The 26,114-nt window shown below is 39.8% G+C and overlaps 1 protein-coding gene across 5 annotated transcripts in view; it reads right to left on the reverse strand.

Annotated features, from left to right (window-relative positions):
- The window catches only part of PALLD (palladin, cytoskeletal associated protein), a 428,477-nt gene that overhangs the window by 192,887 nt on the left and 209,476 nt on the right, over positions 1 to 26,114 (reverse strand). For all 5 annotated transcript variants that reach the window (XM_035022736.1, XM_035022734.1, XM_035022732.1 and 2 more), the window contains exons 9-10: positions 18,730 to 18,849; positions 16,221 to 16,563 (exon numbers count right to left, since the gene is read on the reverse strand). In XM_035022736.1, the coding sequence (XP_034878627.1) occupies positions 16,221 to 16,563; positions 18,730 to 18,849 (463 nt within the window). The remainder of the gene's footprint in view (positions 1 to 16,220; positions 16,564 to 18,729; positions 18,850 to 26,114) is intronic.

Consider the following 26,114-nt stretch of genomic DNA (forward strand, 5'->3'; position numbering starts at 1 on the left):
GTACTGATTAGGTACTATCATAATTCCCTTTTACTGAAAAAGAAACTTGGACTTAGGGGCAGTGGGATGCTTATCCAAGGTCACCTAGTTTGTCAGTGGTGGAAATTCTGTCTCTGTCCTATACTGCCTTCTTAGGTTGGAAAAAAAAAATCTTCCTTTAAAAAGAGGGTCCGGGGCGCCTGGGTGGCTCAGTCGGTTGAGCGACTGCCTTCGGCTCAGGTCATGATCCTGGAGTCCCGGGATCGAGTCCCGCATCGGGCTCCCTGCTCGGCAGGGAGTCTGCTTCTCCCTCTGACCCTCCTCCCTCTCAAGCTCTCTGTCTCTCATTCTCTCCGTCTCAAATAAATAAATAAAATCTTTAAAAATAAATAAATAAATAAATAAATAAATAAAAAGAGGGTCCATTCTGCACAGCAAAGGAAACAATCAACAAAACTAAAAGGTAACCTATGGAATGGGAGAAGATATTTGCAAATGACATATCCCATAAAAGGTTGCTATCCAAAATATATAAAAAACTTCTAGAACTCAACACCTAAAAATCAAATAATCCAATTTAAAAATGGGCATAAGACATGAACAGACATTTCTCCAAAGACGTATGGATGACTAACAGACACATGAAAGGATGCTCAACATCACTTAACATCAGGGAAATGCAAATCAAAACTATGAAGAGATATCACCTCACATCTGTCAGAATGGCTAAAATTAACCACTCAGGAAACAACAAATGTTGGCAAGGATGCAGAGAAAGGGGAACCCTCTTGCACTGTTAGTGGGACTGCAAACTGGTGCAGTTGCTCCAGAAATAGTACGGAGGTTTCTCAAAAAGTTAAAAAAAAAATTAGGGGCACCTGGATGGCTCAGCTGGCTGTGTCCAACTTTTGATTTTGGTTCAGGTCATAATCTCAGGGTCATGAGATCAAGCCCTGCATCAGGCTCCGAGCTCAGCAAGGAGTTTGCTAAAGTTTCTCTCTTCCTCTCCCTCTGCCCACTCCCATGCTCATACTCTCTCTCTTAAAAAAAAAAAAAAAAGTTAAAAATAAACTACCTTATGATCCAGCAATCACACCACTGGGTATTTATCCAAAGATTACAAAGATTAATTCAAAGGGATACATGCACCCCTATGTTTATAGTAGCATTATTGAGCCGTAAAAAAAGAATGAAACTTTTTCATTTGCAATGATGTGGATGAGGTTAGAGAGTATAATGCTAAACAAAGTAAGTCACAGAAAGACAAATACCATATGATTTCACTCATATGTGGAATTTAAGAAACAAATGAGCAAGGGAAAAGAGAGAGGGCGAGTGAGAGAGATAGAGAGATAAACCAAGCAACACACTCTTGACTAGAGAGAACAAATTGATGCTTATTACCACAGCGAAAGTGGGATGGGTGAAACAAGTGATGGGGATTAAGGAGTGCACTTGTCATGATAAGCACTGGATGATACACGGAATTGTTGAATCACTATATTGTACACCTGAACTTAATATAATACTGTGTGTTAACTATACTAGAATGAAAATAATAAAAAAGGTCCAAAGCCATAAATTGGCATTTATTTAAACAGAGTGGACTGAATAGATACATTTATTTTTGCTCCTTCCCCTAAATCCTGAAAAAAGGGAGAGAAGGAGGGGGGAATGGGAAAGGAAAGAAGTCAGGGAGAGGGTGAGGGAGGCGAAGAGAGAGAAAAGTAAAATATTTTAAGTTCGTTGGAATGAAAAGTGAATGGATGAGGTGTCACCAAGTTAGCAGGATAGGAAAGTGGAAATCTAAGTGCTATAGAAGGTGAAGTAAACAAGAAGGAAGCTAATTTGAGCAACAGAAAACTTGACCACTAGAATCCTCAGAAGGTAGGAGAGAGGGATGGGGCTATAAGAGGATCGGTTGAGGGGCGCCTGGGTGGCTCAGTTGGTTAAGCGACTGCCTTCGGCTCAGGTCGTGATCCTGGAGTCCCGGGATCGAGCCCCGCATCGGGCTCCCTGCTCAGCAGGGAGTCTGCTTCTCCCTCTGCCCTCTTCCCTCTCGTGCTCTCTGTCTCTCATTCTCTCTCTCTCAAATAAATAAATAAATAAATCTTAAAAAAAAAAAAAAGAGGATCGGTTGAAAATCTGTAGGAGACCAGCCGTGCCCACTCTACTGCTCTTGTAGCTAGTAAACCATTCCTCCTCCACCATCTCAGGAGACAGAAGATTTCCATTACTGGGACACAGAATCAGTATGAAACAGATCCAGAAACACCTGGAACAGCAGAATGAAAGAGCAAGACAAGAGGCTGAAGATGGAGATATGGAATTAAATGAATGTATCTAATAAATGATGAAAGGCATCCCCTTTCCACTGTTCAGCTCCCAAATTCTGTCTGCCAAGCAAATACCAGTCCTGTCCACCCTTGCTCCAGGAAGGAAACTGAGTACCTTTCTTTCTGGAGAAATTGATTAACCTATGAGAAAAGACCTGTAGATACTGGCAACTGGGGTCCTTGCTCAATCCTAGCGTAATGCCGACCAGGTGACAAATCCAAACCAATCACAGATTCCAGTCAACTTGTTGGTGCCAAAGAGACATTTAACAAAACCCTCAAACATGAAATTCAGTCCAAGTAAACACGGAGAAGAAAAGGAACATGAAGGAATAGTGAAAATGCAGGGAAGCTAATTTATAACAACAGTCACCCTATGCCCCAAAAGGAAACTCCAATGATTAATATCTGTAAAAAGATAAAGGACATCATGGCATCCATGAAACAGAATCGGATGCCATAAAAAATTAGAGAACGGAAAAAAAGTCTTGAGAAATAAAAATATGACAGAAATAAGTTCAGCAGAACATTTGGAAGACAAAGGTGAAAAAATCTACAGAAAGTTCAGTGAAAACTGGCAAGAAAATTAGAACATCCGTTTAGGAGTTCTAACATCACGTTAATACAAGTTTCAGAAAGAGAACAGAGAACGTGAGGAGAATATAAAAATAAATACAGGAAAATTTTCCATGAGTTTTAAGATTGAAAGGGCCACTGAATATCCTCTATAGTGTCTGAAAAATACTGTATATCATCAAAGAAGTTTCAGAGTACTAGGGATAAAGAGAAAAATCTATGTATTCTAGAATGAAAAAAAGTCACACACAAAGGACCAGAGGCAGATTCCCATAGGATTCCTCTACACTAACACAAGAAACTAGAAGGATCTGAAGAAATTCTTTCAAAAATCTTAGGTAAAGTCTACAATTCTAAACCCGGCCAAACTATCAATTCAGTGTGAGGATATCAGAGAAGTAGGGTCTAGAAACAATTTGTCCTACACTCTTTCTTTGAAAGCTGCCAGAGGGTGCGCTTCTGGTAAATAAGAGAACAAAAAAATGAAACAGAGAGCCTTAGGAACTGAGGGAGCCAGCACAGGAAAAAGATGAAAAGCACTTCCAGGATGATGTTGAAGGAGGTTTTAGGGGAATGGCTGTGCATCAGGATTTGAGAGCTAGTCAAGAATGGAGCAGAGGATGGGGAAGTCCAGGAGGGAGGTGTGCTGCATTTCAGGGGCACTACTTTTGCAGCAGAAAGATGTCATGAGAAAAACAAAAAAGATACTGACTAGCTGCACTGATGGTCCCAATGAGACCTAACAAAAAAAATGGTTCAGTGTGGAAAAAAAAATCCATGACCAAGACTGGAAAAATAAAGTGCAAATGTACCACAGGGTCATTTTCCAAATATTTCAGTAATTAATACTGATTGCTCATATTTGTACCAAGTCTCTTACACAATTTTTTGTGATGGAATAATTCTTTGTTTTGAAATGTCATATCACTATGAAACATGTCCAGGTTACATAAGTAGTAGCAAGAAGTTTCTGGAGGAACAAATGTCAAAAATGTCTCCTTGTTCTAAGTACAGGATGACAACAATGGCTTCTGTCAGAATAAATATCCGAACTATTACTTGCCTTTATTAGGGGTGGAGTGTCTGGTGCAAGATGGAAGTCTCTTGGCTTATGAATGTATTTGGTGGTTTTTCAATTTTTATGAATTCCATGATAATCCTGTTTTACCTTTAGACAGTAAACTGCAGTACATGCTAAATTCACCATGACCCCAGAAATGAATACTTTCCTAGAATAAGAAATGTTGATGTTTATGAATTTATAAATTTCATATGAAACTAGATCATGGGGGAAATCTGACACGAGGAGAAAAAAAGACCTATTGATCTGGGATTGTATCTCACAGATTGCTCATAACCAGGTGGAATGCAGTTAGCAAGAGGAGCATGGTTATTTTCTCAAATCATCTAAAACTACTTTATTCTAGTCTACTCGGAGTGTACAGTTCTGACTGATCTGGGAGAAGGACATGGATTCAAAACTTTCATTTATATATCTGCAGACATCAACAAAGTTGGAGTAACTTCTGGTCACTTTTCAGAGGTTATGCACTTATGAAAATGTCAACTTAACTCAAACCAACCTCCCACTCAGCCCCATGACACAGATGTAGAGTCACAGGATGGGCTCCCCAAAACACTCCAAATTGGCAGATGTCTTAGATACCTCCTGCTAGCATGGACCCTTCGCATTCTCCTCATTCCATCCAAATCCATAGTTCTATGTTTGGGGCAGGTTCAAGTCTGCATATTTGCCTGCCTGCATTTAATCTACTCTAAGACCTTCCAGTCTGAGAAGACAGCAGATTAGATACGGCACCAGCTACAAAGCAAAAGCAGAACGGTTGCTCACAGTATAGCACCAGGCAGAACTTCAGAGTCAACAAAGGCAGCTTTTGTTCATTGGTTATAATGCAAAATAACAAAATGCAAATTTCTCTCTAGCTGCTATCGTGGTGAAATGGGGACAAGGGTCTTCAGTGTAAATCAACTTTTCAAGCAAAAGGATGCTCTGGAGCCATGCAATTGCTTTTAGAAACCTCCCTCTGCCAAGTTTTGGTAAAAACAAAAAATTCTTTATTATACTTTTCTCTAGTAAGGCAGCTGTTTAGTATCAGAAATTTTAATAATGACACAACCAAATATAATTCTGCTCTTTAATGGTAGAATAATTAGAACAAAAACATGCAGTGGAACTCTTGATGTTATTCTAGAACGCTTCATCATGAATAATCCTCTCCTCTCTGTGTAAAATTGCTTTGTGGTAGAATACAAATAAGTGTGATCATTTCACATTTGTTTTAAAGGATGCCCTTTGAAGAAAGCAAGAGCTATGAAGGAGCGGAAGGCACGAGTCATGAAAACACAATCATCCAGAGCAAGGATTTACCCCGTGGCTAGAACTATATGGAAGTCCAAACTATAAACTTGATTTTAGAAAGTACAGAGAACAAAAGACTTTTTTACTTTGCACTGCGCTGAACTCGGGCCATCTTTTATGGCTTTTTTTTTTTTTTTTTTGCTACAAACAATAAATATAATGATACATTCCTGAAACCATATGGCATATGAACTATTTGAACAAAGAAAGAATTGAGGACAAGAAAATATTTTGTGGTCTTTCCAGAAATCTTTCACAACCTTCACATTTAATGCCAATTACTAGGAAAGCAGCAAGTTTAAAATTATAGCTGAGGCATATAATTACCCATATCTGACCTATTTATAAACTCTTCTGAGGAAAAGGAATAGCAGATAACTGCACCTAACTCTTTTTGGTTCCTGACATACATAGTAAAGTAAAAATATTTGGATAGTATATTGGTGATTCCATGGTTTTACTAGCTTCATATCAGGAGGCTCTCATCTGGAGTTCTTCAAATGCTACCCACTGTAGATACCTCCATCATTCCACTTAAATTAAAAAAAAAAAAAAACAGACTTAAAGAATACTGTGAAATGGAGCAGGGCACAGAGCAAATACATTTTCAAGGTTGAGATGGGGTAGAGCAAACACAGTGATGGGGTAGAGCAAACACAGTGGGAATGTGGATGTAGAAATTAAGTAGATGGATAGATTTGCTGGGGCATTTCCTCTGAGCAGGATTAAAAACCTTTACAATCAATGTGCATACTCACAGAAGCCTTCAGAAACAGAGCAGGCGGTATTATATCTGTGGGAACCGTCACATCCCGAGGTCAGAAGACACGAACCTAGTATAGCAAAGTTTGAGACTCTGCAATTAATTTACAGTTCCCTTTTGAATCATGAAGCAAATTTATGTGTTCAACTTACATGTGATTTTTCCAGCCAACTCGTTTCATGAAAATCTGCATAGTTTATTGAATTAGCTTAATATATGAATTATTCTTAAAACCAAATGAAAGAATATCTAATTCCTTGCCACATATGGAAAAGGTTTTCAAAAATCTACATAGGTTCCAGTGTTATCCATAAGGTCTGTATAATCATAACTTTAGTCAAGTAAGGAAGTAGTCATTCTTAGGTTTGTTGAGAAAATGAACCGTCTGCTTTTACATATGTAACAGAAACCAACTAAAATAAACCTCCCTGTTACTAATGTTCTCACCATTAGGTGATGTATTAGTTTTAATGAAAAACTTACACATTCGCAAAAAAAATAAATCAATGGTAAAAAATTGGCAACCTACCGTATTTTAGCCCGAAGTATACAGAAATAAATTCTCCAGTAGTAAAAGTTGAAGACACAAAGTGAAATCCGATTTATATGGATGAGAGACTCGTTAATTGAGAACAATTGTTTCAAAATATCCAAATATAGGAAATAGGCTTGTTCAATAAAAACCCAACTCAAGGTCTGCCTTGGATAGAAAAGGTTAGGAACCATAAAATGGATCATGGTGCTGGAATGTAACTGACATAGGGCACCAAAAAGAAGTATGAATTATACTGGAAATTGCTCTATCAGCTTCCAACTACAAATAATCTTCATGAAATAACAGCAAGTGATCCCCCAGGATATTCGTGTTCTCTTATTCTCTCAGCTTACTTCCTGGGATGCAAACCTCTCCCCTACAGCTGTCTCCTTGTTCTTCATTCTCTAGTTGTCCCTTAGATCCTTCTCCAGATTCCTTCTATTGTCTATGAGATTCTTTGACTGTTTCTAACCAACATCCTCACTTTCCATTCTCATCAGAAATGCTTTTGTCTTAACTGAAATTTCTTTCCTTGATGATGTTACTAACTTCATCATGATCTTCTTTGAGCATGGAGGGCCCCATATGCTCCCTGTTTTCCAATGCTATTCTTTTTTATTATTATTAAAGATTTATATTTATTTATTTGACAGAGAGACAAAGCACGCACAAGCAGGGGGAGCGGCAGAGGTAGAGGGAGAAGCAGATTCCCCACTGAGCAAGGAGCCCGCTGTGGGGCTCCATCCCAGGACCCCGGGATCATGACCTGAGCTGAAAGGCAGACGTTTAACCGACTGAGCCACCCAGGTGCCCCTCCCAACGCTTTTCTTACAACAGTTTTTCCATTATCACCCAACATCTGCTTCTCTTTTGAAGTCTGTGCTCCACCTACAATCTCTCTCTTCCTTGCCTGTCACCAACAACCTCAGCCATTTCCTCTTTTCTCAATGACTTTACTGTTAGCCTTTCATTTCCCGCCATCACCTTTGGCCATCATCCATGTTCAGTTCCTTCTAACATCTTGACTTCATGGTTCCTCGACCACTTCCTCTACTGTGATGACCTTAACTTCTACCTCAACTAGCCACGCACACAGATAATCTCTTAAATTCCTTCATCACTTGGAGGTTCGTTCTTTCTTAAGATTTTGACCTTTCAGAGTCCTCTGATCACAAACACTGGTCCCTTTCCCTATCTTCCCATCTCACTCTCCCTTTGAGTCATTTTCCCTCTTGTTGTTACTTCCATTTTCTTAAGTCATAGCTCTTCCCCCCTTAAGTCCTGATGTGGCTTACCATTTCCTTTCTGATGCCACATACTGCTTGAATGAGGATTTCAATGACACTTCTTGAGGACCATGACTTTAAATATTATACTTCTGCATCTTGCCAGTTCCTCCCTTCAGAGTACAGATTATGATTGAAATAAAGTCACAAAACATGCTGAGTCTAATTTAGGTTTCTCACTCTTGCTAGGAAATGTGTGACTCCTTTTTCGGTACTCCTGATCACTTCTCAGAGTTGTCTTCAGCCTTTTTCACTGTTCTTAATTTCACATTTACCACAATTATCCTTCCTAGTTCAGCAAATGCCTTCATCACCTATTTTACTGGTAATAGTGTTATTTGACTTGGAACCTCAGTTTTCCATTCCCACATCTTTTCCCCTTCACTGCTACTTCTGAGGGAAAAGTTTTCATCCTCCTTTCTGTGGAAGGCCTTCTATGGACTATATGTTAAATGATGGTTTTCAAAACAGTTGGCTTATTTTTGGCTTTAAGGTGAAAAATTATCTTATTCCTGTCACTTTTCAGATGTACAACTGAAAGAATGGGAGTTTTGGTTGGTGTGGGGGTGTTAGAGAAAGTGTTCATGGAAAAGCAAAGTCATTTTGGAGTTTAGGACATTTTCTGGGGAGGGCTTCCTAAGGTGGGTTCTAGAAACCCAGATGGAATCCTGAAGCCGTTGGCTCCTAGAAGAGAGGAGCTCCAAGAGGGAAAGTGAGAGCATTCAGTGCCAGAACATTCTGCTTCCAACTGTGCTCAAAATTGAGCTTGGTTATTCTTATTGACCAGGGAGCATCTATGATGAAGAGAAGAATGAGCTGATGTTAAATGCAGAAGGGAGGATGGAGGAGACAGAATTGGAAGTGTTTATTTCCTTCAAAAAAATACTCTGTAATTACAAATGTAATAAACTTTATTGTTGAAAACCTGGAGCATCTGGGGCACCTGGGTGGCTCGATCGGTTAAGCATCTGCCTTCGGCTCAGGTCATGATCCCAGAGTCCTGGGATGGAGCCCCGCATCGGGCTCCCTGCTCAGTGGGGAGCCTGCTTCTCTGTCTCCTCCCTGCTCTTGCTCTCTCTCGCTATCTCTGTCTGTCTCTCTCTCTCTCAAATAAATAAAATCTTAAAAAAGAAGTTGGAAACCCAAGATCAACTAACAAGAAAATATAATCTGCTCAAAACTCCACCAGAGAACCAATAGCATTATTTTAATCTATTTCCTTCTAATAAAAATACACATTTTAGTTGGTTTAAGATTTTATTTCTCATAAAATTAATATTAAGCTGCATATATAACTGTTTCTATTTGGGGGGGCTTAACACTACATTGTTATTTCAACAGGAGATCCAAGGTATCATCTCTGAGCATGCTGTTCATATGTGGCTCCGTCTGATCTCTGAGCTGAGCCCTCTCCCTTCAAAAAGGCCCCTACCTGGCAGGGACTTTTTTCAACTTACTTTGTAATCACTAAAGGAACTCTCATACATACTGAAGCAAGATGAGATGGAAATGTTGAAGAAATATTGCACTATCATGGTGCTCTTTCTTGGAAGGCATCTAATATTTGAGATATATATATAGTATTTCTTACAGGTGGTTGAGTACCACTTTGAATGTACACAGGGTATCTGGAAGTATTTCCAACTATATTTTAGACACCAAGTAAGACAACTAGCCATAAAAATAAGGACTCAACCTCCTTTTGGAAATGTAATTAAAACACTACATTCACCAAAACACTAGCATGGCAAAGAACTGTTATTCTAATATCTAAGAATGTGACACTGTGTCAGAGCCAATTTTTACATGAAAAAAATCATGAGGAAGAATACATCATAATGTTATTCCTTCACACTTCAGGAAGTTAAAGGTTTCACACTTCAGGAAGTTCCTTGATTGAATTTTCCATTTCAGGGAGGGGTTGTTTTTAAAGTGATCCAACACCAACACTGTTCATGCAAAGTCATCATTATATTGATGAGCCCATATCTGCATGCATAGCCAGGTGCTACAGGACTGGGGCCATGATCTTGCCTACGTTCCTTATTCACCATTCTCCAATGTGCCTGGTGAATGTGTGTGTGTGTGTGTGTGTGTGTGCGCGCGCGCGCGCATGCACATGTCATTTTATAACAAATTGAAAATGCTACTTTCTGCCCTATTTTTTTTTTTGGCCCTAATATTATTTTGAAGGTCCTTCTGGTTCCATAGTTTGCACCTTCACTACTACTAAACTGCTTTGTTATTTGACTAGACTCAGCAGATAAAAAAAAAACATTTAACCAGAAATGGAAGCTGGTGCCTATTAAGTTTTCAGGATCAAAAGCAGAATGGCTTATCTTCCAAACCTCAAATTGGGAAGAGAAGGTAATTGCATTGCACTGAAATTAATTTAGGAATCAGTCATTGGTCTACAAGATTTACATAATGTTAAAAGATGTGTAGAATTCTTGTATGCATTCTTGCCAATATGATCTTCGAGATCACTAAATTATATTCAAAAGCAATGCTTTTGTCTTTCTCATCTTTGTGTCCTCAGCACCCAGCATTATCCAACACTTTGCAGATGCTCAATTAACAGTGAGAGAATGCAAAGTGCTAGATTCTTAAATACATTTATGTACATTTAAGGACCTCTTCACAATTGCTTGATGATTGCATCTCTTTGACCTTTGTTGCTTATTTTGCCCCAAACTGTTGTGTTGATCTTCTCCTTGCCTGTGTGTGTGCCTGTGTGTTAAACCTAGAAGGTAATGCTTATAGAATAGAACCTAGGAAACCATTTATATTCTAATGTCAGTGATATAGTGAGTTCTTGCATCCCAATTAGCAGAGGTTAAAGGATGGAAAAATGTTCAACTTTCTAAGTCATACTGACGAAGCCACACATTGGAGTTTGAGCAGCAGTCCAACATCAACAGGACAGGAAGGGAGTAGCACAGAAGCTCTCAGCCTTTCATCAAAAGTCTGGCATCTGCTGGGGGTGTTAACATGTCAAGCACACACACCTTGAACTCGGCAGTTTGATTGTGTTGTGGCCAGCTGATGCTGTAAGTATGTACTCGAGAAGGAAAATGTCCTCTTAGACCTTCCAAATGTCTCACTTCCTCCAGGATGTTTTAAAGTAAGATGTTAATGAAATGAGAACACAGGAGAAAAGGGGGAGGAGTTGAAAGGGTCTCTAAATTGAGTAACTTGGCTGGACAAACTTTTCCAATGTATTTTAGTCCAGAGGATTCTTATTTAGTTCTTCATATCATTCTGTGTATAAGGTGAATGAGGTCAGCTGGAAAAGTATGATTAAGTGGGAAAATTCTGGAACTGGTAAGATTTGAAAACAAAGTCTCACAGCACACCTAGGTGTGAAGTTAAATAGAAAAAACAGGCCTGCTCTAATCACGGGAGGCCCTGCTCTTCCTTTTTGTTGGTCTGTTCTTGCTTCATTCATTCAGAAATGTTTTTGAGCATGTCAGGCCCTGATCTAGGTCCTGGTGAAAAATGGTTAAGGTTTCTACTCTCAAAAAGCTTACCTTATAATAGTGGGGCAAAAGCAGGACACACACTAACAAGAAGTCAATAGGAAGCTATCAGAAAGAGTTACATGCTCTGCGGTCATGAAAGAGGATGATTTATTGGAGAATAGCTGGGTTGAATAGCTGGAGAATTAGCTTTAGGTTGGGTGGTCAAGGGAGGTGGTGACATTAAGCTGGGAGTCAAAAGCAAGAAGGAGCCAGCTATTAGTAGCAGAACATTCTGGGGAGTAGAACATTCCAGGCAAGGGAACAACTTGTGCTTGAAGTGTGGAGGAAACCTTAAGGAACTTCCAAATATAGCAAGCCGGGTGCAGTTCAATCACTGATAAAGAGAGGGATACAGGCTGCTATTTCCTCCTCTTGGATCTCTCCAACACAGCATTCTCGTCCCTGCACACGCAGTGAAAAGGACGGGTCTCTGACTACACACGCTGCTTATTATCGCTTATTAGCATGAAGATGCAGCTTTGCTTTGTCAGTCCGCAACTGCACTGTCATGATGCACAAGATCCCAAGGACCTTAGTATGAAGGGGTTTATAGAACACGCCCCCCCTCTCTTGAGGCAAGAACTGCAGGAGCAAGTAGGTGTCTAAGGGTAGGACTGAGAGAAAGGGCAAAGACAGAACCGAAGGTAGTGAAATGCCACTCTCAAAAAGCCTGATTCATTTTACCCTTTTCAGATAGGAAATGATGATGCTGTTTTCTCTTTAGAGGCCAGCAGAAGAGAAAGCAGTAAAAATAGGAGCAAAGAGAGTTAAATCCATACCTAGCTTAGCTGTTAATTAAGCGTGTTAAAAATTCTGAAAAACATTTCATTATCATTCTTCCAGTCAAAGGCATGGACTTTCAGGCTAAGGTGTATATTACCAGCACCAGGGTGATGAACATGTATCATCTTATCTGCTGACTTGTCCTGTTTCTGGGTGCAAGGACTTGCCTGTTGATTCACCCTTTAGAAATCTCCCTTTGGACTTCTCATTTTGCTTCTTACACAAGTTTATATTCTACTTCCCTCGCACAAGACAGGAAGAATATTAAAAACAAAGAAGCAAATGGGATCTGAAAGCAGCATGTTATTTAGATATTGTTTGGTCTAATTCAGGAGGTGAGCTCAGTGGAAAAACATGACCATGCTTTTCTATATGCTTTGCAAATCACCTACTAAATTTGGCATTCCCAAGTTTTCCTCTAGGGTTTATTCCTGGGGATCCCATGCATATCCATGCCTTTGAAGAACTGTGTTTTGGCAGGAATAAAAGAGAAACAGGGATTTTGTTTCCTATTAACAAACTGAGCCCTATGTTTATTTTGAATCTTCAGACATAATTTGCAGAGAGTGGGAGGCAATAAACTTATATGGTGCACTCCTAACAAGGAAAATAATGTAACAAATAGCTCATAAGTTAAGTTTATATTTATTCCTTTCTCTTTTTCTTTGAGAAGAAATATGACTTAAGCACCTTGCTTCTTTTCTTCGCACTGTGATAGAAGATTTTGAGTATCAGACATTAAGCCACATAAGTAACTCTCATTTATGAATTTTTTCCTGTGTAGTGTTCTAAGTGCACTTCTGTTCCCACAGCAAGTGGTAAAGTTATGCCACAAATCCAGTGTGCATAGCATCTGGCACTTACTGAACGGCCTATATTGAATCGTGTTAAACTTACACCTGAGGGACAGTATCTGAGACAAAGACACTGAGAGATGCAGAAACTAAGTGGATATCAACAGGACACTAAGCAGGGAAACTCACCCTCAGGCAGGTAGGGCAGATTCAGCTGCAAGTCTGGGAGGGTTGCAAAGCTATTGGTGAGGACTTCAGTTGGGTTAGAAGGGATCAGGGCTGGACCTTGCTAAAGAAAAGAATTCATGACATATCTATCTTTCCACTTTAGTCTTTGATTTTTTTTTTCTTCTCATTATCAGTATTGGAACTACTGAGAGAAAAAACGCAAAGAGATTTTCTTTTTGAAAATGATCTTTCCTCAGGAATCTAACAAGTCAAACACGATTTTCAGGTTAATTTATTCCAAGAGTAAATGTTTTAATTCCTATTATTTGCCCCCCTCCTAATTGTTTCCTATTTGATTACAAATGATTCAGAAGAATGAAACACCATGAATTCCCAAAATATAAGCCTCTCCTTTCATGAAAGGGAATAAAATCACAGGCTAATGGAAAAAGATTAGAGCAATGCATACTTTTTCACTGCCAACAATGAGGCAAAATTTCATTTTCTCCCCAGTGTCCAAAAAGAAATAGACACGTGTAAGAATTGTACTTGGCAGTTACCTGTGGTCCTCGTCAATAACTTCAATGCCATTCTGAATTATTGCAGATGTCATTCCATGGAATGATAGAGCACTCCTCTATCAATGGATACCACTTTTAAAACAATGAGAAACCTTTTCAGAAAAGACCATGAGAATACAAGAGTGAAAGACCAGACCAAACAAGTAACACTGGTAACTTCAAAAAGGCAGGATGGAAGAAGAAAAGCAAATAGTGTTCACTTTTTCTTTAATTACTTCCATATTGTTTGAATTGGCACATCGAGCATGCATTTACTTTGTAATTAAAACAAATCCAAAAAAGTATTAAAGAAAACTTTAAAATATGTATTTTGAAGGTGTCATCACATATTTTATTTTCTACCTAGTAAACTGCAGGTAATAATACAATATGAAAAGAATTAAGTGATACTCTAAGGATATACTTAAGCACATAAAGATTTGGGAGAAAAAAAAAACAGTGGTAAAACTTGGTACAAGTAACGTTATTTCTAAGCTACCAGGTTTTGTGATTAGGTGCTCTCTGCCTTTCCCTAAATTTCCTCATGAAGCAGGGAGTAACCCCTTTATATGGATATTAAACACTAAAGTCCATTTTTCCTCTACCTTATGTTGTATTGAATATCTGACTAATAAGCAAATCACGGTGTCACTCTTAAACTTGTACTTAAGTTACTCATCTTTTTTTTTTTAAAGACTGATTTATTTGAGAGAGAGAGCGTGAGCATGACTGGGGGGAGGGGCAAAGGGAGGAGAGAGAGAGAATCTCAAGCAGACTCCCTACTGAGCAAGGAGCCCAACGCAGGGCTCGATTTCGCAACCCTGAGATCATGATCTGAGCCGAAATCAAGAGTCAGAAGCTCAACCGCCTGAGCCACCCAGGTGCCCCTATGTTACTCCTCTTCTCATTAAACACAGAATTGTTTTCTTTTGTAGACACACACCCCCCTCACCACACACACTGGCATCTCTGTAAAGCAGAGCCATGAGCTGACGAGCTGCTGAAAGTCCCGAGATAAGAAGGGCTGTAAACGCCTGTTGACAGCTCCTCATGTTTGCTTTCCTGTGATTTATATCCAATTTATGACAGCCATTATGGTAGATACACTTCATTTAATCAAGAGCACAGTCAAGTCCTCATCATTAAAAATCTTCCTCAGGAGAGCAGGTCCCTCGTTTCATTAAAAGCACTACAAATACATATTCAAAACCCAAAGGTAAAAGGAGTCAGCAGTGGCAATTAATTTTATGGGTTGGAGCTACCAGGGTATAATTCTCTTGTAAGGCTGCCACTTCTCAGTTCATTCTACCTGCTCATCATCTTCAGTGTTCAGCTGCTATTTTTCACACCGCTCTATACACACCTAGGAGCCCCACTGCCTGAAAAATGAGCTTGGCCTAAATGCAAAATGGAGTGCAGGGTAGTAATAGACAGATTTTGGAAACTGCAACACAAGATTGTCCAGAAGTTTATTCTTCTAAAACTGTCTGCCCATTTGCTAACTTAAGACATTCTGTGGCTGATTTATTTGATTAGTCTAACAAGGCTCATGAAATCACTGAGTAAACAAAGTGATGTACAAATGTAAGACATTCTAATTCAAAATATCGTATGCATTCTAACATTTCTAACAAACGAGCTGATGACAGGGAGACAAGAGTAGGCTGTTCAATCCTAGGGAAACAGTAATTCCTAGATTCTGGCAAATTCATTCTCATGGAAACGTGACCTCATAGGTATGTATATGTTACATATGACATCTCCACTGACCTCTATCAGGGCAGTAATTCAAGGTCTGTTGTGCTATGATAGAACCTACTGAGTTCATTGATTTCTGCCGCTCTCTGACGTTGTAATGGCTCTATTCGTAACAACTCTCTGCTGTGTGGTGCCAATAAGACAGCTCATGTAAGGTTTACCATCCTAAGGAAATAATGGATGTCAAATATGAAGGTGGCATTCATGGAAATAAACAGTTCTATGGAATTCCAAAGCCAAGGAGGCTGTGTGGTAAGGGGCACTCTTCTTCCTGAGGGCCCTGGTTATCTCTGGGTTCACTCCCCTCCTCAGGTTCTGCACACTGAATTTCCATCCTCAGCTTTCAGTCTTCCCAGGATTATCTCTATCGGATTTCCTTACTGATTCTTAAATTTAAAACATTTGGAAATGTTTTTAAAATAGCAGGCTCAAAGTAGGTCTCCTTTCCCATCACCTCTGGGGAGTGGCTACATCCTTGCTATACATTGGAAGGCCACGCCATGAACGGATATTTTTACAGCTGAAACCAGTTATGACTTTTAGCAAAGGGTACATTTAACCAAGCTTCTCATTTACCTTCTTCATTTTTAGGCATCTTTTATATTTTTGAAGGACACCCCCCCCCCACCTTGTTAGCAAGGTCACATCAGCCAGGGACGACTTGCCTGCAGAAAAGGCAACTTGCCATATAGCTGAGTCCAGGCAAAATGCTTTCCCTGGCCAGAAAGGCAATCCAGCAGGGGTATGGAAAGTATTATAAAAACCATGCAGAAATACTCACAGTTTTGGTTTGGCAAGCAGAGGTGGTGGCTCCTTAGTGGGTGAAAGTAGGACAGCTGGTGTTGGAAGAGATTTATTACTGTTCGCTTTGCCGTTAATCAGTCCGTTTACTCCATGGCTGGGATGGACTCCGTTTGTTTCCCGCTCAACAGAATTGAACTGCATTTGAAGGGCTGCCATGCCGAGTCCTAACTCAGGGCTGTTCACCTGCTGGATCTCAGACGGGTTCTTTGAAGCCAACTCAAAGGAACTTGTCTCCAGGATTGGAGGGGGAGGTGGAAAGTGTTGGAAGTGATCATTGTTGGATTCTCCCACTGAGTCATAGTTACAGTTTTCAGTGTTGGCTAAAGAAGGGGGGAGAGAGGAAAAAATAATAAGATGCTATAGTTCAACGGTTATTTTCATGCTGTCAGAGACTACCTGAGAATCCCTTGTGCCCCACTAAGTTGTTAAAGAAAAGGTAGCTCCCCTGCTCTCTCATACGATGCACAAGCAAAGCCAACTTGGGGATCTGGTTCTTCCAAACTGGTTTTCAGGGACTGCTACCTGTTTCATTTCCTGATTGAGCCCACAAGTGGGGAGACCAGCTACCAACTCATTAACAAATTTCAAACAACATCTAAACACAGAAGTTGGTAAAAAAAAAAAATGACAACACAAATAATATCAACTAATAATGTTTTGTTGGCTCACATTGCAGCCCGTGGATCCGAATGAACATCCCACCTATGCCTCACGGACATTAGCTCAAATGATACAGGCTTTATGTGGTAGGCAATAGATATTCATTCTATTTAAATCTAAGGAAAGTAGAATTCTGAATTTAAGTAAAATGTCTTATGATCTCATTTATAATGTTTTTCCAATTCAGATGACTGTCACGGCTGTAATCCAGTACAAAAGAAACGGACTCGTTAACTCTCAACAAACTGAAAGCATCTTGAGATAAGATCGTGTCATCCTTGGATTCCTCACCTTGCCCAGAGCCCAGCAGAGTTCCTGGAATGTACTCAAAAAATGCTTACTAAGGTCAACTGAAAGCTCAAAAAATATTTGATTACGTTCGGCCTACAGCAGATGCACCCCAGATGAAAATGGGCAATACTGCACACCAATCTTCGCGACATCGATGTTTAGAGCCCAGAGTTTCAGCCATGTTGTTGGAACACCGCACTCCCGCGATGCCCGTTTGATTGGACAGTCTCAAGCCACCTCTGAATTGAACACTGGGATCCTCCCTGCTCTGCAGCTCCAACTGTGGTCTGTTTCCCATTTAAAGTACTGATTCAGATCCGCTCCATCACCCATCTGGTGAACATTACCTTTCTTTTCTTAATTAAGATGAAAAAGCATTTACAGTTTCCCTTCTAATATTCTTAAGCCAGTCTGGTTTGTGCTTCTGCTGCCACCTAGCACCAACTTTTCACTCTTCCAGAGAGATCAAAGTGCAGCTCGGTCCTTCTCCCCAAGTCTGTCTCAGCAGCCACGGCCCATTTCTTGATTCCCTACTGTATGTACTATGTGCCAGGCTTGGTGGAAGCACTATTTTAAAAACTACTGTAAAGTAAATAACAGTGATGAGACAATAAAAGTAAGCTGAAGTAAAGCTAATTAGTAATAGCAGAAAATAGTCAACTAAAGTTATAAGAAAATAAAGGAAAAAGCTGTTTCAGGTTGCCCTTGTTAGTGGTACATTTCTGAGTTAAAAAAAAAAAAAAATCCAGGGGTGCCTGGGTGGCTCAGTCAGTTAAGTGTCCCACTCTTGGTTTCGGTTCAGGTCATGATCTCGGGGTCGTGAGATCAGGCTCCCTGCTCAGCGGGGAGTCTGCCTGAGATTCTCTCCCTCTGCCCCTCTGCCCGCACTCAGGCTCTGTCTTGCTCTCTCAAATAAATAAATAAATCTTTAAAAAAAAAATCCAGATAGTTCTGAATATTGGCCTTAACACTATAATACACTGCTTACACTGCTTTAGTTTTTCGTATCAGAATTACATCCCATTTTCAATGAAATGTGATTTCTAAGGTCTTTACGGCTTCTCCAAGTTACATTAGGTTTATCTTGTGTTACTTTTTCAGAAGTTTCCATCGTGGCTTAAACAATGATTTGTTTGTACAAGTCCCAGCTCTTTGGTTGGCATTGCCGAGAACAGCGACCGCACCTCTGATTCAGAGGTGGCTTTCTGCTGTCAGCATGATTCTGGGTTAGCATGAGGATGTTAGGAAACCGGATCCACTGTTTCCAAGACCAAGTTGCATGACTTAGAAAATAGCTCCTTGTGTGTTCAGTTGCTACACTGTCATTATCTTTCTGTTTTTCATCTCCACTTCCATTCCCCCTCCCCCAAAGCCTTTGTTTCATGATGAGACACTGGTTGTTAGGATAACTCCTGGAGGGGCAGCAAGCATTCCTACAGGCTGAGCTCTCCTCTGGGGTAGTTGTTTGTGCTGTGGTGAACCACACACTAAGTGCTAGGGAACAGAACCCAGTCCATTTTTCACTCCTCGCATACCTGAGGTGACAATCAGCTGGGCAGTACTGGTTACTGATCCGTAGTCATTTCTTGCCGAGCACGTAAAAATCCCTGCATCTTCGGGGAAAGTTTCAGCGATAACTAGGGTACAGATCTCCTCTGGAAGGGAAGAGAACAGAATAACTCATTTGCGTGAAACCACAAGATCATCTTGAAGAGGTCAGAGCCTCTGCCTTTCTAAAACAAGCAAATCAGGTAACAAGTACTATACAGTCTCTTTACAAAGTACTCACAACAGAGTTTCCCTACATTGAATTTAGCAGTTCAGCACAGGGGCCAAAGCTTTGACATCAGACTCATCCTTTGTGCCTGAGGCAAGATCAGCCTTGGTTTCCTCACCTATAAAATGAGGACAATATATACCTAATGGGGTATCTGTGAAGATAAATTAAGGTATTTGCCAAGGGTGTATCCCTGCACCTGGTATGTGAAAGATGCTCAGTAGACACCAGCTCCATTCTCCTCCTGCCCAGTTTAGTTAAGTATATACGGAAGTTCCTTCAACTTCAATGCGGCTGCCTTTTATGTCAGCTCAACTGAAATGCAATTAGCAGGGAAAATCAACCTTCTCTGAAATGCTGACAATGGGGAGAAAAAACAAATATGTCAGTGCTGGGCCTGCCGACAACTACTCTGGAAGCTACCGTTACAGTGTGACGGTGTTGTGCTGTGAAGCATGAAAAGCCCAGACTCAAACCTGCTACTGGGGCTTGAGTAAGGGTCCTGCCATATCTTGCCTCTGTGACTTTAGTCAAGCTCCCCAAACTTCAGTGTTCTCCTCTGTAAAATGGAGATAATAACAGAAACTACCTATAGGGTTTGGATTAATCATGCCTCATAGAATTAACCATCACAGGGTTACTGTGGGGGATGATGAGCATGACCGTGACAATCGCCGACTGTTACAAAGCTCTCATCCGGTGCTAGGTACAGTTACCAGCACTGAAAATAGATTTAATCCTTTTATTAACCTTTTAATTAGATGTAATATTATTAGCCCATTTTATTGATAGGAAACTGCAGCACAATAAGGCTAATTAGTTTGCCAAGGTGACATAGCTGACAAGTGGTAAAATCAGAATCCAAGCCAAGTCAGGTTCCAGATTCCATACTCCTAACAACCACCTCTTCTTGTGACAGGCTAGACATTGTGTTTGGGACACTGCCTGGCACATAGTAAATGCTTTGCTGCCAGTAAATAGAACCTGTTAGCATTAAAAAGCTAGATCTAGAGTGTATTGACTATTTTTACATTGAATAATTATCTATATTTTACCAATAAAAAGATTATATCAGTAAATGTTAAGAGAAGGGATACATTTCTGATTCCCACAAAAAAGAGACTGTATTGATTATTCCCATATTATGTGGGCAGTCTAAGACTCTGTATTATAGACTTTTTGCAAAAATGGCTTCAATTATTTTCCTCTCTACATCCACGCAGAGTACAGATGTGTGTAACGTGACTGCAACTCCATCAAGTGGTACGATCTATTTCCCCAATCCCTGAATTTCGGCTGGCTGGCCTTGTAAGTTGCTTTAACCTAGAATGCAGAAGTGATGCTGGTCAGGGGTCTTCAAGGGACCTCGCTCACTTCTGTTCTATCTCTTGGAATCCTGCTGAGCTCCGAGGTGCGTAAGTCTGTGCTGGTCACTGGAAGAAGGGCTACACAGAGCAGAGATCAACCATTCCAACAGACAGCAACCTAGACTAACTCATTCCCAGCCAAACTGGAAGCTGGCCACAGCCACACTGGTAGTCCAACTGAGGTTGGCAAAGCCTGACACAGGCCACAGAACTGCCCAGCTGAGGCCAAGCCAAATGGCTGACCCACAGAATTATGAACTAAACAAACGGGTACTGCTTTAAGACACTCATTTGGGAATGTGTACTGTGCAGCCATAGCTGATGTAAGTGGAGAAGAGAAAATGCTTCTCTACCAACCTCCTTCTCTGACAGACCGCTAAGGGCAAACTTTTCAGACTTGTAGAATAATGGGTCTTCCTTCAATTCAATGATCATGAATAAAAATTAGTAAATTTGTCTCAACGCATATATTATGTTTTAGACACTGGAAGAAAAAGTACCAGGGCGGGTTAAAAGTGCTACCTTATTTTTCCCTTCCTAAAAACGAAGGGGGGGAAATCGGAGGGGTAGATCAACCATGAGAGACTATGGGCTCTGAGAAACAAACTGAGGGTTCTAGAGGGGAGGGGGGTGGGAGGATGGGTTAGCCTGGTGGTGGTTATTGAGGAGGGCACATTCTGCATGGAGCACTGGGTGTTATCCACAAACAATGAATCATGGAAACATTACATCAAAAACTAATGATGTAATGTATGGGGATTAACATAACATAATAAAAAAATAAAATAACGTGGTATTAAATATTTTTTGGATATTAGCTAAATATATAATAAAAATATAAAAATACAAACTGAAATGATACACATTAAATTAATGAAAGTAGTATTTGGGGAAAAAGATGGAATGAGGGAATAAAAAAAAGTGCTACCTTATAAAATAAAAACACTTTTACCTATTAAAAGGATCTTTAAATATCTCTTTTAAATACAAATAAAAGTAACAAATGTAAACAAACTACAAAGTATAAAGTGAAAAGTCTTCCTTTATATTCCATTCATGAATTCCATTCATTGGCGTTTATTTAATTACAAGTTATTTTAAGTTCTTAATAATGTCATTGCTTTGTTTCAAATAACATTATTTTCTCTTTTTGAGATGATGGGATCCCTGAAGACTTCCTGGGTTAGAAATTGTGAAAAATAATGGCTCATATTTGACTCTAGCTTTTCCACAATTCACTGGAATACTTTTGGGAGCAATACAACTTGACCACACTGGGTTATACTGTATCAGGTAGCTTTATATATGGTGACATTGGGCCTCATAAGACTTAAGACGAGCTGACTTTGATTGCTCATTTCACGTCTCACCACTGAGTAATATAGGTTTTTGAAATTCTGCGATCAAAACAGACCTTTAAAAGACCCATTTGGTATACCCAGTGCAAATGTAGATTTATATGGATAACACTACATAATTTTCTGGCTTTCTCAATTTTTACCCAGGTGAAAACAAAGCCAATTGGGTTCAATATTAGCAGAATATTTACTTCCAATGCTATAGTGTTGATAATAGCACAAAGAAACATTTATTTATTCAAATTCTGTACCTAGGCTCTATACTGTTTTATAATTTCAATAAGGTATTTCTATAAATGATACTCAAATTATGACTACATCCTATAAAACAAGCTGTGGTGTAATGGGTAGGAAGGTATAAATTCAGGCATGCTCACCTCTGCTCACCTTCGTCTCAATCAGTGAAGGTTTGAGAGACACGGATACATTTGAAGTACACAATTATTATGTGATGAAAAAGTTCACCGACCAGAAGAAAAACAATAGGACAAGAGAGCACGAGGTAATCCTATGTGTTTTTGAAGGTACTATACAGAGTTCTTAGCCTTCCAAATGGAGGAAGATAAAAAGTGTGGAAATAATTCAAGTTGGAGCATCACATAAGATTAACAGTTTGGAAAGCGAGGTGCATCTGGAAAGGGACAAGGGACTGGAATTTTTTTTAACTGAATACATATGGTTACAGGAGGAGTTAAAAGTGTATTTAACCAGAGAAGGATAAAACTTAGAATATCACCGCTGTAAGGGATTTTAGAGACTGACTAGCCCAAATCTCTCATTTCTTCAGGTGAGGTCCAAAGTGATTCTCTTAAGGTCATCGTTAATTAATGATAAAGTCAAAATGCTGAAATAGTCATCCTGCCTCCCATGAGCAAGCTTTTTTTTTTTTTCTCCCTACAGAACAAAGCCTCTCTAGTTGTTCTGCATTTTTTTTCTAGTTCAGGGCACAAGGAACTCAGTGTAAAATGAGTGAGGTAAGGAAAGATTTAAGATGGGAAACAAATTTCCTGAATCTGAAACTTTTAATTACTCTCACTATCCAAGTAATTTAATAGGAAATTCATCTGCAGAAGGAGATGTGCTGTGTGTCCTCAGAGACACAGATATACTGGAATAGGGCTTGAAATGTGGACATGCTAGTATCAGAAGGAATGAACAGCCTAATCTTTTGAGATTTGGGGAAAAAGACCGTCACGGACTGGCTGTCCTCTGAGAGATGGGCTTCAGGCAGAGGCAGGTCACCTTTGTTCCCTGTAGCAGATGCTGGGGGGAACCAGGAAGCCTTCCCGGCTTTCAGCAGCACCTAGGTGCTTCCTGCCTGGGGCACCACTGAGTCCCTGCACTATCTCCCCAGCATTCGGCGCTCGCTGGAAAGGGCCTCTCTCAACCTTGGATTATTCATACCTGAAAAGACGGAGTTTCTGGAGACACTTGGAGAAATACCCATCACCAGTTCAGTAGCTGAGAATGCCCTAACTGTAAACACAGACCAAATTCTGTGCCTTGAAACCTACATTCAGAACAGGATAAACTCTTATCTAGCAGGCATGACGTAAAGTGGTTTTGGAGTGATGATCTTGACAATTTTAAAGTTCCTTCTTATGTTATCTATGATTTTGTGATTTTTAGTTATGCCATTTTTAAAAACCCTGAGCTTATATATACAGTTGCCCCTTCTAAACCAGAGGGCCCCTTTAAGAATGAAATTTTATCATCACCGCATACTTCCATGACTTTGAGGATAGATTACAAAACCTCGACGTGGTCACAGAACCCTAAATGATCAGGTGGCTACTCTCCAGGTTCCTTTTGTGCCTCTCCCCTTCTTTCATTCTGAGCTTTGGGCACTCTGGCTCTTGGGCTGCTCCTTGCAAAGCCACAGACCTTTACGTCTCTGAGCCCTCTGCCTGACGTTTCCACCTCAACATGACTTTCTCAGAGAAGCCTTTTTTGATTGGACTTGGTCAGATCCACCATCTGTATTGTAATCTTAAGATGGCAGACTTTTCTTGGAGACAGCGCTCACACCTATAAATAATTTATTGTGAAATGTCTGTCCACTTCTGCTCCCTTGACTCAGGCCTCTGTGAAAGCAGAAAGCATTTGTTTTGTTCAGCATCTCTGACTGGCTCTCCGTAAATATTTTTGAATACATGTATGGATGAAATTTAGATTGCAGGAAAAAAGTAAACAGTTGTTTCACAAAAAGACTGTTTCAAATTTGATTGAGCAATACTTATTTTATATGGGGTTTTCAGGAATACTTCTAGTGCATAAAAGCCTAGTCCTGTACAGAGTCGATGGCCGACGAAACATCTAGAAAAGGCCACAAACTGACAGAACAACAACAACAACAAAAGAAAAGCATTGAGATGTTCTAGTGATCTTCATGCATTGCTATGTCCCAGTGACTTGTACTAGATAAAATGTGTACTAGATAAAATGCCCCAAAGGTTGTTCAGCTTTTCTTCTCTTAGAAAATTTCAGAACAAACTGAGAGTAGGCTCCCACTTTGTTGAAAGAGCATGATGGCTCATATGGTTCTAACATTATAAAAATGAAGAAAGCCATGAGGAAATGAGATGAGCTAGGTTGTTATATTGCATTTTTATCCAGTAGCATCTTACTTGAACAAAAAGACCTTTAAGACATCTGTAAAATACATTTTGGTGAGAAACAGAAATCAAGGAATGACTGCTTATGTCAAATAAAGGCAGTTAGAGGCTTACTTATCTATATTTAAAAACTGTCCATTTTAAAAAATGGAAATTTTTAAAGTTACCAATAACTCTATGATACATTTTAATCCATTTTTCCTAAGTGAAAAGTTTTGATGGAATGGAATAAATTACTAAATTAGAGACCATTTTTACTGATGATAAATTTTTTTTTATGGTTACCTAAAAATTACTTAATCATATAAATATCTCTCAGAATTCAACCTTGAGTTTCATTCAAAGTTTTGATGTACTTAACACTTGGTTAAATACAAATAGTTTTGTTTGCCAAACGTCATAAAATGATGAGGCAGCAAGGATAATATTACTAGGTCCTTTGGGTAATAAGGGAACATTTTTATAAATGCTTTCCTTCACAGCCCTTACTTGTTTTCCTCTTTGGGGTCCAGCCTAACTAAAAAGAAATCCAGCTTTTACCTCCCAAACTACATGGTTTGTCTAAGACAACTGATAAAAAAGAACCTGAACTAAAATCAACAAAATGAGATTCCGTGTGGGTAAATATAATGTTTGCATAAATTTTTTAAAGGATTGTTTTACAGTTGCAAACCATATCTTATATAGAGGGTATTTTTATTTTGGGGGGGCTAATTTAAATGCACAGTTTAAGGAGTAATGATAAAACGGACCCCTGTGCACCCATCAAGTCTAAGAAATAAAATATTACCAATACTTTAGAAATGCCCCCTATGTGCTCCCCAATTTAATCTTTCTTCTTCTTCTCCTTTTGAGGAGCATAATCAGTCTTCTGATTTTCATTATGTTTATCACATATGTATCCTTCAAAAAATGTGTTTAGTTTTAAAAAATTGAGTCATAAGCGTAAATAAAAAAACTTGTCACTGTTCAAGAAAGTTCACAGGAACTATCTTTGGGTATAAACTGGCTTCAACATCCCTGTGAGTTTACAAAAGCCCCCACAGGAGTCATCAGCAGACAAGGTCATGAGTGAGTCCTGGGAAACCTACGGCTCACCTCGGTGGGGAAGTCTGGCGGGGCTAAGTGTGGGCAGGAACTGGAGCGCCAGCATGAATAGTTGATGGAGTAAGCGTCCCCACGCTTTCTGTTTTTAAGTTCAATGTGGCCAGCTTCCAAATCTCAGCACCAGATCAAGTCAGAATGGTGCGGGTGGAGGGACGAAATGAATGTTCTTAGCTGAACCAGGAGGCAGGGCAGGGAGGGGAAAGCACGAAAGGCCAAGAGAAAAGAGAACTACCCTGCCACTCTGTCATCAGGGTAAAGGTCGAAGCAGTGGCAAAGAGCTCTTCGTGATGAAAACGTCCATGAGTCTGTCTCTTGCATCACACTACTCCAATCTGGACTTGGCCTCCATTCCTGACACACAGCTGTTACCCTCCGGCGGGCTCCCTTTGGCTCTTGCCTGCATTTGATCTCCTGCTTTCTAGGTGAATTCTCTTGCTGTGGTAGAGCACAACCCAAATGAAGAGTTGTGGAGGAAAACCTTTGAGACCTTGCAAGTCTGGAAACTCTTGACTACATCTTCATATGGAATCGAAGGTGTGGCAGGGTATAGAATTCTAAGTTGGAGGTAATTTCACGTTAGAATTTTGAAGGCTTTGCTTGTCTCTTTGTGTCTAGCCTGACTACTGAGAAGTCCTAAGTCATTCTGATCTTGTTAGTTTTATGTGACTTGATGTTTTCTCTCTGGACACTGGCAGA

The sequence above is a fragment of the Mirounga leonina genome, unplaced genomic scaffold, assembly GCF_011800145.1.
Source record: "Mirounga leonina isolate KUSES-001 unplaced genomic scaffold, KU_Mleo_1.0 Mir_176, whole genome shotgun sequence".
NCBI classification, from domain to species: Eukaryota; Metazoa; Chordata; class Mammalia; order Carnivora; family Phocidae; genus Mirounga; species Mirounga leonina.